The 12793-nt window shown below is 42.7% G+C and overlaps 1 protein-coding gene across 2 annotated transcripts in view; it reads right to left on the bottom strand.

The window, feature by feature from the left end:
* The window catches only part of CRBN (cereblon), a 24080-nt gene extending 11287 nt beyond the window's left edge, over nucleotides 1-12793 (bottom strand). The window contains exons 1-5 of one of the 2 annotated variants that reach the window (XM_004018315.4): nucleotides 12713-12793; nucleotides 9181-9293; nucleotides 8378-8580; nucleotides 7393-7542; nucleotides 2952-3111 (exon numbers count right to left, since the gene is read on the bottom strand). In XM_004018315.4, coding sequence (XP_004018364.1) covers nucleotides 2952-3111; nucleotides 7393-7542; nucleotides 8378-8580; nucleotides 9181-9293; nucleotides 12713-12779 — 693 coding nt within the window. In that variant the 5' untranslated portion in view covers nucleotides 12780-12793. The remainder of the gene's footprint in view (nucleotides 1-2951; nucleotides 3112-7392; nucleotides 7543-8377; nucleotides 8581-9180; nucleotides 9294-12712) is intronic. The other variant, XM_042235930.1, reaches the window with a different exon arrangement.

The following is a 12793-nucleotide window of genomic DNA, read 5'->3' as shown; positions in this document are numbered from 1 at the left end:
AAACTGACGGCCAATGTTTGAGAATCCAGAATTACTGGCGAAATAAGACAACAGGGGCAGGTCAGAGGATCTGGCTCCTAACGCCTGACGGCCCGCCTGCAGAGGCCTACGCCTGAATTCAACATGAACAAGCTGAGGTGCTTTAGCCATAGAACAGGAAGGAGTTAATCAGTAATTCACACAAAAGATTTTTACAAGTTCTGTTTGTCTAATCCAAGTTCAGGTTTAAGATGTCAAGATCCTACAGAGAAAACACAGAACTAGCTGTCCAGAGCGCTTAAGCCAGGAATTAACTCCACAGACTCTCACTCTATCCTCAGAACTGTGCTAAGAGGTAACTTAGAATTTGTAAATGCTTAAGAATTTTTAACAAAAAAATCTTGGTGTGGAAGAACTACTATATAAAGTACTTAATACCTCCTGGAAAAAATATCCAATGAGTGAAACCCACAGCTATCTAAATCCTGAGAGACTATGTATCCTGACACAGTGACCTCGCCACAGAGCATCTCAGCACCACCCAGGGCCGACACACTGCTGGGACTAAATGACTCCAGAGCAAAATCTCCCACTGTGCTACTGGTCAAATAAACATGATTTACAGTATATGTAAAGCATCTGTATTGGGGACATCCCTGGTGGTCCAGAGTACAACTGTACTCCCAATGCAGGGGGCCCGGGTTCGAGCCATTGTCGGGAAATTAGATCCCTCTCGCTGCAACTAAAGGTCCTGCACATGGCAATGAAAGATCCTGCATGCCACGATTAAGACCCAGTACAGCTAAAGAAATAAAAAATTAGATTAAAAAAAAAGTATCTGTATCAAGTCCGAAAAGAAAAGTACTGTGCAGCTATACCAAGTTACTGTGAACTTCAGCTCTTTGCTGTTTAGTCGCTACATCACGTCAGACTCTGTGACCCTCCCAGACCACAGCCCGCCAGGCTCCTCTGTCCATGGCATTCTCCAGGCAAGAACACTGGAGTGGGTTGCCATTTCCCCCCTCTAGGGGATCTCTCCAACCCAGGGTTGAACCCTCATCCCCTGCATCTACTTCTGCTTTACTGACTACGCCAAAGTCTTTGACAGTGTGGATCACAACAAACTATGGGAAATTCTTCAGAGATGGGATACCTTACTTGCCCCTCCTGAGAAATCTGTAGGCAGGTCAAGAAGCAACAGTTAAAACTGGACATGGAACAACAGACTGGTTCCACATTGGGAAAGGAGTACGTCAAGGCTGTGTATTGGCACTCTGCTTATTTAACTTACATGCAGAGTACATCATGAGAAATGCTGGGCTGGATGAAGTGCAAGCTGGAATCAAGACTGCCAGGAGAAATATCAATCACCTCAGATATGCAGATGACACCACCCTTATGGCAGAAAGTGAAGAGGAACTGAAGATCTTCTCGATGAAAGTCAAAGAGGAGAGCAAAAAAGCTGGCTTGAAACTCAACATTTAAAAAACAGAGATCATGGCATCCAGTCCCATCACTTCATGGCAAATAGATCGGGAAACAATGGAAACTGTGACAGACTTTATTTCACTGGACTCCAAAATCACTGCAGATGGTGGCTGCAGTCATGAAATTAAAAGACACTTACTCCGTGGAAGAAAAGCTATGACCAACCTAGATAGCATATTCAAAAGCAGAGACATTACTTTGCCAACAAAGGTCCATCTAGTCAAGGCTATGGTTTTTCCAATAGTCATGAATGGATGTGAGAGTTGGACCATAAAGAAAGCTGAGCACCAAAGAATTGATTGCTTTTGAGCTGTGGTGTTGGAGAAGACTCTTGAGAGTCCCTTGGACTGCAAGGAGATCCAACCAGTCAGTCCTAAAAGAAATCAGTCCTGAATATTCACTGGAAGGACTGATGCTGAAGCTGAAACTCCAATACTTTGGCCACCTGATGCAAAAAACTGACTCATCTGAAAAGACCCTGATGCTGGAAAAGATTGAAGGCAGGAGGGGAAGGAGACGACAGAGGATGAGATGGTTGGATGGCGTCACCGATTCAATGGACATGAGTCTGAGCAAGCTCCTCAGACTGGTGATGGACAGGGGAGCCTGATGTGCTGCAGTCCATGTGGCTGCAAAGAGTCGGACACGACTGAGCGATTAACTGAACTCCTGCACTGGCAGGCAGATTCTTTACCGCTGAGCTATTACATCAGATTAGGGCCCTAGGATAATCTACATCAAAATTAAAACCTTCGATGATTAGTACAGGATTCTTCAGGTTACTACAGAAATTGTCTTTCCGTATTTTTAAAAGACATATCTCAAAAAGTAATTTTAAATTTAGAAACTAGAAATTTTTTTCCTTTAGGGAGAAATCATAAATATTAGGTATTTTATACTCAAAACTGATACATCTCACAGATAAGTACAAACAAGTTTCACTGGTATCTGTCCTACGAGAATGATCTAGTCAAAAGGATATACATAGGAATTAATGCCCTACAGGCAATACTTTTAAAGAGCGCCTATTCTCAAGCCAGCTTTGGTGATGTCCTTACTGTTGCACAAAAACAGCTTCCTTTCAGAAGCCCACAAGGAGGAAGCAACTGCCACTGCACCCTCTCCCACACTCTCCCCTGAGTCTAGGTGTTTATGACTCAAGAGCCAAGTGCCTCCTGTGACCAGTCTAATAAGCGTTTCCTGCAGCACTTAGAACCACAGCAAAGTAATTCATAACTTAAAGGAATAGTAGCTGGAATACCTCACAGTATTCTAACATTTTACTTGATTTTGCAAACTGCTCTTACATCAACAGCTGCCTATGAAATTTTAGAAACTCCAGCTATGAACAAATGCAACTATAGTATTGCTCAGAAGATGTCTGGGGAAGGACTCATGACAGTTGTTGGTGTTTCTTTCTTTAAACAGGAAAAAAGCAACCTGTCTCTGCTTTCTGAACACGCATAAAAAAATCAGTTTCTCACCTTCTGGTATTTCTGCCACCATTTATATGAACACTGGTCTTCCCATGAGACAGGTTTTGAAGGAAATATCTGGCACTTATTGAGGGACTCTAGTTGAACTGCAGACATGGTCGAAGGCAACACACACTCAGGAAGAATCTGCACTTTAGCCTGCTGGATTCTAGAAGAGAGCCAGGCACGGTGTTCAGTTTTAGGATAAACTAATTCTAATCACTACGTTTCTAACCATTATGGATAGCTTCAAGTACTAAGACTTTCAAGGTTTTCTTTTTTAAACATATTAATCAAATCCTGATATTAAGATACAAGAAATTTTCAAAAAATACTGTATTTCATAAATCATACCAAAGTTAAAACCGAAGGTAACCAAAGATTTTTCTATTTCACTGTGGAATGGAAAATGCTATTTTTACATTTCAGACAAAGCCTGTAAATGAAATAAAGTTAAAAAATAAATATACCACCAACCCCTGATGTGTTGATACTTCTGTAAAAATTTCTCATTCTGGGACACCCCACCCTGCCCCTTATCCCACTTCGTTATGTTGCCTGACTCTTACATCTATCCCTTCTCATGAATCACCTATCCTAAGTAAGTAGGTAAAGGAAGAGAAACTTAAAAACCCTTTTACATGGATAAGACTACAGAATTATACGTAGCCTTATTTCTATGTGCATTCCTTTTCTCATTCTTAAACATTTACCCTGAATATGCAAAGAATCAAAATCTATATTATCTTTAAAATTATTTCTACTCATATAGTAAAGTCATCCTTCAACAATGCTACTTGAGAATATCATAATTGTAAGTATCTTCTCATGAATTAATGCCAAAAAGGCTGTACCTCCAAGCCATTGTCTTAGGAGGCACTGAAAGAATTATCTCCTATTATAACTTTTCAAATGCAGAAAGTATCAACACATCCAAATGCTAGAATGAAAAACAGTCAGAAGAAGTCAAATATATTACAAGTCTCTGCTTCACTATTATTCATGTTCAGGAAGTCTAAAGTGGTCTTTCATTGTGACCACTGTCTCAACCCACAAAAACTTATGACACTTTAATACTTCAGATTTATTAAATGAAAATAGCTAAACGTGTCTGAAAATATGTAGGTTTACTGCATGATGATATTAGACACGCTCCACTCACCTCATTTCTCTCCTGCAAGCTCAAATTTAAGTCTACATGACTTTGGAAAATGGTAACATAAATCTGACTATGTTCAAGTGTTCTTATGTTATTAGAGTTCATTAAAAACAAAAATAACTAAATAATCATGTTTTCCTCACCTAATTCTTAAGATTTTATTATGATACAAACATCAATGCTACAGAAACATCAGCTTAGAGATCGTTTTGATAATTAGTGTACACAGGCTGTGTCCATCGCCTCAAGGGTGGACACTGCTCTCTGTTCTGTGACACACCGCAGCGTCTGCTGCACACACGGCTGGTTCTTCTCCCAGCAGCAGAGTTTTGCTTTTAACATAAACTAGTTTTGTTTCTTCCCAACCTGTTGGTGGCAGTTGTTGTGCAATTATAGCTATATAATTTATACAAATATTTTTCGAAGTGGAAGGAGCTTTATAAAACATTTTATTCAAGTCTAGTTGATTTACAGTGTTGTGTTCATTTCTGTTATACAGCAAAGTGATTCAGCGGTCTATGTGTATACGTTCTTTTTCATATTCTTTTCCATTATGGTTTGTGACAGGTTATTGAATATAGCTCCCTGGGCTATACAGTAGAGCCCTGTTGTTCTGCAATTTATGTGAATACTGCGGCAACCAGGAAAATAAGTACAAAATTAAATCTGCTTTAATGAAACACTAGCTTGAGTCCAAAACATGCTTTCAAATCAGGTTCAGACAACCCTAATAGGGAGAAAAGTGCATGACTCTGGAAGGTTTCTGTGCTCAAAGCCCTTGTGAGTATCTTCGGAATCTCTAAAGAAAAACTACAGGTATGCACTGCAGACAGATGATGTAATGAAAGCAGCTGATGCAAGAAAGACAGATGTCAGCTCGACCTGCAGACCCGACATAACGGCAGTCCCTGCCTCACCAGCAAATGTGAAACGAATAAAGGGGCATTTACATATCTTAAGTTAAAATGTTTAGGATATCTATGTATGTGTTTTCATGAGTTCTAGTTTTAATCACCTTTTTGACTAAAAATTACTCACTTCAATTATGGTAAGTACAAGGGCTTCTTTTATAATTACAAATAGAGTATTAATCTCCCCTTCCTCTCTACATGTAAGAAATACTCAGGAATTTCTAAAACAGTCCTACAGAGATGCAATCATACATTTCTACTTTTTTATTAATTAAAAAAAAATTCCATCTGTTCAGAAGATGTCAAAGAAATACAGACACGACTTGGAAAGGTCAGAAGGCAGCAGTACGCCTTGTATATGTGAAGAGTCTTAATAAGACACATCACTATCATCTGGTCCTACATTACAGAGACAAGGAAACTGGCCTGAGTTGCAGATGTGCAAGGGGAGAATTGTGGTTTGGTGGGAAGAGCACTGGTTTGGAAGTCGGGGGCCTAGAACGCACCAGCGGTGCCCACGAGCTGTACAGCTTTGGGCAAACTTCTCTCCATCGCACTCAGGTTCCTTTTCTAAAAAAAGAGGGGCCTGCACCACATCCTCTGTAGTCTCTGCCATCTCACCATTCCCACTGAAGGTAGTTCGAGGGCCAGAAGGGCAGGGGACCCAGAGAATTCTCACTCCACGGAGGTCTTTTCAGACAGACATTTTTGTGAAAGCCGTGGTGGTGGGTCTAAGGAATACTAGGCCCTTTCCCAGTCCTGTCCCCCCTCATCAGTTTGACGCTAATCTCTACTTGAGTCCAATGCACATCCGTTCACTTGCTTTCAGAGTCAAGGCTCTGTTGCCATCTTGTGTTCAAACTAATTTTCCACAATCACAAGTCACTGATGTCGACACCTTCAGAAATATACTTTTCCCCAAGTCAATTTGCTACTTTGGTTTCTGGAATACAGTACTCACAAATATTCAAAATTTTATAAGCACACAGGTAGGAAGTCCTTTTAAAATGGAACTGTCAGTAAAATCCACGGCACAAACAGCTTGCTGTCTCAGCACAGGGCCCTCAGAGGGATGCTCACTCATCCATGGAACACTCATGGTCCTAAGTGCAGAACACACAGGCGTCGCATCGACTGGCCTGAGCAGCCTGCATCTTGAGGGACAGACAGACAACACAACACTGACGACCTGTGTTCAGCGCGGGGAGAGTTCCCGGAGTGAGAGCTCTAGGGAGCACCAGGCGGGGAGCACCGAACCCCCATGGGCTCCGGCACTCCACCCTCCCTGCTCCTATGCTCGCTCAAGCCCCGGGCGGGGGGGGGGGATGAGTACACTCATATTTATGAATGCCCACTATGTGGAACCTGCCCTCATGCAGTTCACATTCTTAAATCTTAAAAAAGAAACACACCACCACCCTCTGAACGTCCTTGATTTCAGAAGACATTACCTGTCCAACACAGAGGACTGACAAGATTTTCAACTGTGACTACAGATAAGAGACCAATTCCCTAAGGCTGGGAGGACCCAGGAATTTGTATCTTTCTAAGACTTCACTAGTGATTCACTGGTGATTCTTATGTGCCAGAGTTAAGAACCATTCCTATAAAGGAAACACACAGTGATGAGGACAAATGCTCTGTGGTTTTTTTTGAGGTCTGCAAGTGAACTGCATTTTTTAAAATGAGGTATTCCTTAAGGAATGAGGTATTCGTTCCTCACTAAGGAATGAGGTATTCCTTTAAAGTGCTAAATAGAACACTCAGAGCATTTCTAAACTGTATAAGGCAAAGGGGTGACAAGCACTTCCTGACCACTTAGTAAACGTATGGTCCACTGTGGTGAGAGAACATTTGTGGTGAGAGAACATTTGTGGCGGAGATGGGTACGCAGGGTACGTGGTCTCCCACACCCAGACGGAGCGGGTGGCAAGCGTGACCAGCTCTTGTGGCACCCGATGCTGCACACAGCTCACCAGCCCTGACTTCCCACCCTTCCCAATTTGGAGAGATGTCTTCAATCCCAAAGAAGCCCTGTCCCAAATGACACTGCCTGTTGGGGTTACATCACTGCTCTGAAACCTAGAGGGGCATCAGAGTCACCTGGACATCATCAGAAAAGATGCTGCGGCCTCCTCCCCGACTGGCCACTCTCTAGGGATGGGAGGAAGGGCAGGAAGGCAAGTGTCTGTGGTTTTACTGCCCAGGTCACTGTGATGCAAAGCAAAGTCAGAAACCCCAGACTGCACTTTCAAAGGGAAAAGAACAACTAGGCACAAGCTATCACACGTGAACGTCAGCAAAACAGGCAAAATATAGGAAAAGTACTTCATTTTACGATGTTTGAGGAGTTTTAAGATAGACAGACAATGTTTCTTACCCGTCTGACTGTGTCCTGATCTCAAGGACTTTGAATCTCTGTCTTCCAATTGCTTTCACTTTCACAACCTCGATTCCAAAATCCTGTTCTTCTCGGTAGGCATATATCTCTGCTGTTGTTCCAAATTGTGCTTCCCTTTCCTGTACATTACTTCCAAGGCAAATTTTAAAAAGGAAACAGTTTTAAACATTTAATTTTCAAATATGCAAAGTTGACAAAAGCAATATACATGGGAAAACAATTTATAGCAATCATTCTCACTGCAAAGCTATTTTATTTTATTTATTTTAGAATCACATGGGGAACTGAGATATATAGAGGGCTTCAGGAAGTACAATTAGAGCCCACTAGCAGAAGAACAGATTTCTAGTCATTGAAAATAACCCACAGCTGACAGGGGTTAAACTGTCATTTCCCAAACTAAACATTCTTTTATTCAGCAGATCATCCTTTCTGCCGCTTATCAGCAGCTCTGTACTGGGTTGAGGGGGGAGGGGAGTGGGGACTTCCTGTATCAATTTCCTGCCCCCACCACTGATTTCCTCTAGTTCTCATGGGACACTTGACATTTAGCTTCAACTTACCACTTGTCTACAAGAGGACAACTTGGGAATTTTGAGAGACAGAAAATAACTAGACACTCCTTTGTAAAAACCATCCTTTACAAACAGTGTAAAAGCCCTCTTTTTCTTGAAGACAGCTCTTGAAGATAAGGTTCTAGAACTGTTCTTCATTATGTATTAATGATTTTAAAACTTTCACATACCAGAAAGTTAACTGTGTGTGAAAGTTAAAGCTTGACTTAGACAGTAATGATCACAGCAAAATACTCCAACTTCTACTTCCAAGCTTTTTATGGAAGTGTTTCACTCCACAGCCTTGTCCCAACTTCTATGCAGGCAAAACAGTAGTCAGTTTTGCCTTTAAAACAACCTCTCCTGTGAGTGCACAGCAGAGTATGAGTCAGTTCACTCTGAGATTTTACCTGTACGCAAGCACTGCAAAGGTTCTGTCCTTCTGAATTAAATTCCGCACCATACTGACTTCTTGAGGACTGAAGAGCTGGAGAGGCAAGGTCTGCCCGGGGATCAGGGTCATCACCACCTGCGGCAGCACCGGGATCACCGGGCAGCTGTCGTCGTCGTGCAGAGTCCTGCCGTGGAACTCCTCCATGTCGGAGCCCAGGTACTGCAGAGGGCACACACAGGCTCAGTCGTTACAGACAGGCCACGGGACACAAGCTCAACAGACCAACGCGCAAACTGACACGCACACGTGGACGGCACACCTATCCAAATAATACACCTGCCGTATCAGCGTCCCACAGGAAAACCTGACTCCTGGAAGGAGAATTCTCAATTCCTTGTGAAGAATCTCTCATATACAAATTAAAGAGCATTTTTTAAGCTCAAAATATTTGATTTTGACTAAGCTCGACACCTCTACGTCTGAAAAGCACAAATGACAAGTATAAAATGCTAGTTTGTTAAATCCTGGAACCCTGCGGTAAGGAGAATAAGCAGTACTTTAATAGCTCTATCACTGGCCAAGATATAAGGAGGGTGCCAAGTGTGCAAAGAATTACTTGTAATAGACAAAGTACCAAACTGCTTAAAAATTACAGCTTAACACTATTTATCAGTTGGCAAGAAGCCCACATCCTCATCCACGATTTCAAGCTTGAGGTAATTTCAGGTAATGCTAAAAGCAGTCATTCATTTTCAAGAACTTTTATCTACAGTTAAATGTACGCATCTCTCATACTGGATCTAATACAAAGTTACATACTGTATGTGATGTCGGCAAACTAGTGTCAAAATTTATGATGTTTGGTTTCTTGGGTTCTTTGATATCCTGGTCTTCAACTTCCATTTCAATTTCATCTTCTTCCTCTTCCTCTGCTGTAAAAGTACAGTATTATAAGCAAAAAAACAAAAAACAGAGGGAAGGAGACGTAAAAGCTATGTTCCTGTTCAAATACATAGTTCCTTCTTAGGGATTCCAGGCCCGTGGGAAGAGGAGCTCTTACGAACACCATCCACACTTGGGAATCTCGACAGGACTGTGAAGAGGCAGCCAGAGGGGGGTCTAGGCTGGGTCTGCCTCTAACTACCTCTCTTAAATCAATGTTTAAGTTTAGAATAGTTTAAGACTTAGAGAAAATTTGCAAAGATGGTAGAGAGTTCCTTATACCTCACACCTGTTTCTCAATAGGTAACATCTTAATTAGTGTGGCACACTTGCCATAACCAAGGAATCAGTGTTGGCACAGCACCATTAACTAAACACATTTCATTTGGGTTTCCTGAGTTGTTATCTACGATGCTACTTCTGTTCCAGGACCCTGCCCACGACACCACGTTACATCTAGTTGTCAGGTCTCCTTAGCCTCCTCTGCGCTGGGAGGGTCTCTCAGACTTTCCTTGTTTTTGATGGCCTTGACAGTTTTGAGGACTACTGGTCAGGTGCTTTGTAGAATGTCCCTCAAGTCGGAATTTTCTTGGGGAGGAAGCCCAGGGAGGTGAAGAGCCATTTTCATCACGTCTCATCAAGGGGGCACACTGCTGACGTGACTTAGAACTGCTGAGGCTGACCTGGATCACTGGTCAGGCTTCTCCGCTGGAAAGCTCCTTTCCCCCTCTTTTCCACACTGTACTCTTGGGAAGCAAACCACAAGGCACAACCCGCATCTAAGGGGCAGGTAGGGGTTGTGTCCCTTCCTTGAAGGGTAACTAGCTGCATAAATTATTTGACGTTCTTCTGCACAGGAGATGTGTCTCTTCTCCCTCACTAGGAACCAGTTCTGACACAGCAGACAATTCACCCCACATGACGAAACCTTAGTTTCCTCATTTGAAAAATGACAATGAACAAGACAGTCTCTAGAAAGTTTTTTCAAGCATTCAGAGTTTCTAAAGGAGACAGAAAGGAAGGAAAGAGGAAAGGGCTAAAAAGCAAGCAAGCTCCTAAATAAACTTCCAAATAGATAAAATGGCTTTGCAAAACAGTTACTTGCTGCTGTGCATATCATTGTTTAAATCTAACCACCTCCAGTTAGGTTCCTGACAAGAAAATATAAATGTTTTTCAATATGGCAACTGCTTTGGACTTTCTATTAATTCTTACAAAGTCCTTAGATATACAGCTTTGCCAAAGAGAACAACCTAATTATTTCAACTTAAATTCAAATGTCCAGTGACTTAACACTGCATACGAAATTTTCCTAAGAACAAAAAAATTCAATGAGACCAAGAGATAACAAAGAAAAATCTAAACCGATGACAGAAATGTGCTGCATCTACTTCCCTGCATTCACAATTCTGACAGCATGGCTTTCATTACGCACTTTTGACACTTTACTGCTCCGATATGCACTCTATAATGCAAAGTTTTAAAGGTCAACTTTTAGCTCAAAGGCTAGAACTAATTTTTAATTTTACATTTTAACTATTCTGACTTCATCTCAAAATGATTTCCTTCATATAAACTAGCCTTTCTCCCATATATGGCTGAAACCCACTTCCCCCTACTTGGCTATTTATGTATTATTTCATTTTATGTTGTTTTTTTTTTTTTTTTCTGGCAGGGACAGATTCTTCAAATCTTAAAATACTAAGCAACTACTTAAGCACTTAAAGGGAATTACTCTTCCAAACAACTCATACTCCATGGAAGTATGGACAAATGAATGTTTCTAAAAATAAGTCATATATGATTTGCAGGGGCATGACTATTATATTGACAATCTCTCTGAGTCCCTTGCGCTCTCCATTTTTTTCGACAAAACACACCATTCAGAGCTACCAGGGTGAAGTGTGATGACTCATCTCATGCAGGAGCACCATGTGGATACCAACAGAACATCAGCATCTTCCCTAACACACTGGATTTGGCACAGACAGAGTTGGGCTGATGTCTCTGAAAAAACAGCTCAGCTCTTTGACCAAATTCAATTCAGCTAGGTTGCTTCCAGATGGACCACTGACTCTGATTCTAATCTATTTTCATGGAAAAGGTCCTTTCCATACAGTGGGGGCATGCCTTCAGTCTCCTCCTCCTCTGGCCCACACCCCTCCCAGTGGGCAAAGTCATCTTCCAAGCACAGCTTCCCTTAGGTCTCAAGTCCATAACTGCTTCTCTCCAATCCATGGAACAAACTCACGATCCCACTGGCGAGAGATGCAAGCTTTCCAACACTCCAACCCAACCTACCTTCCAGGCCTTATCTTCTGCAAGCCAATCCTAGGTCATAATGCTTTTGGATGTCTGTAGTACAACACAGGGCTTTTCCCCAGTCCTTCTCAGCCATAATCAATCCCTCCCTCTGACAATTTACTTATCTGGCCTACATCAATGGCCTTCTGCTAGTTATATTTTCAGGAACCAAATATACATGATAAACTTCTTCAAGTATCAGACTGTGCATTATACCTCTTTTTACCTTCAGGATACATAACACACTTCCTGCACACAGTGAAGTGACTCCGCTAATAGTCTCAGTTTGGCTGATAACACCTCTTGCAAGGCAACTCTTGTCTACAGCATTCCATGACAAAACTGTACAATTATTCTGGACTTTTTTTCTGCCCACTATTCCAACATAAGGCCAAGGTCTAAATTTTCGCAAAACATAAAGGAAAGAGAATCCTGATTTTAATATCCCAGTTCTAAGTATCTAAAATTAGGTGTATTCTAACATGTACTTGTACTACGTCCTTACAAGCCTAAGAACAGACCAAACACCGGCGCAGCACTGGGTGGTTAAGAGACACCAGCTATGCAGACAGAGAGATCTGACTAGGACTCCTGGCCCTGCAACTGTGTGACCTTAGACAAGTCCCACACTAATCTGCCAATTCATTTCTCACCCACCAAGTCAGGACTACACAGTGACATGGGGAGGATAAAATGGAAAAATGCACGCAAAACGCCTGGGGCAGGGCCAGTGACACGGGAACACTTAATAAATTAGCTGTCACTCTTATGGTGGGGGGGATGAAGTCCCAGAAAAGTCTGGGATGCTGGGCGGCCCCAGTCTCCCTCTTTCCCCACCCAGTTTCACGCCATTTCCTTGGAGCCAAGTTCTGGGCACACAGAGGATGGAGAGCACGAGTCCCTGCCTTTGGGGACAGCCTCCTCCCTCCCCAAACCCTCGTCCGCATACTAGGGGGAGCCGAGATGCAGCAAGAACCACCACGGTCCCGGGCCCGCGGCCCCGAGCAGGTTCTGCACCACCCGCCCGCCTCCCCGGCCCCGCTGCGCCACTTGCGCCTCTGGCCTCGCCTCCTCTCGCTGCCAGGAACAGGCCCCAGACGGTTACCGGGAAGGAGCGGCAGGTGATTGCCCATGTTGTGCGCAGCGTCCTCCGGGTCTCCCTCGCCGGCCATGTCTGTTTACCCGC

This window comes from Ovis aries, chromosome 19 (assembly GCF_016772045.2).
Source record: "Ovis aries strain OAR_USU_Benz2616 breed Rambouillet chromosome 19, ARS-UI_Ramb_v3.0, whole genome shotgun sequence".
Classification (NCBI taxonomy): Eukaryota; Metazoa; Chordata; class Mammalia; order Artiodactyla; family Bovidae; genus Ovis; species Ovis aries.
This window is presented reverse-complemented; position numbering and strand designations above follow the sequence as displayed.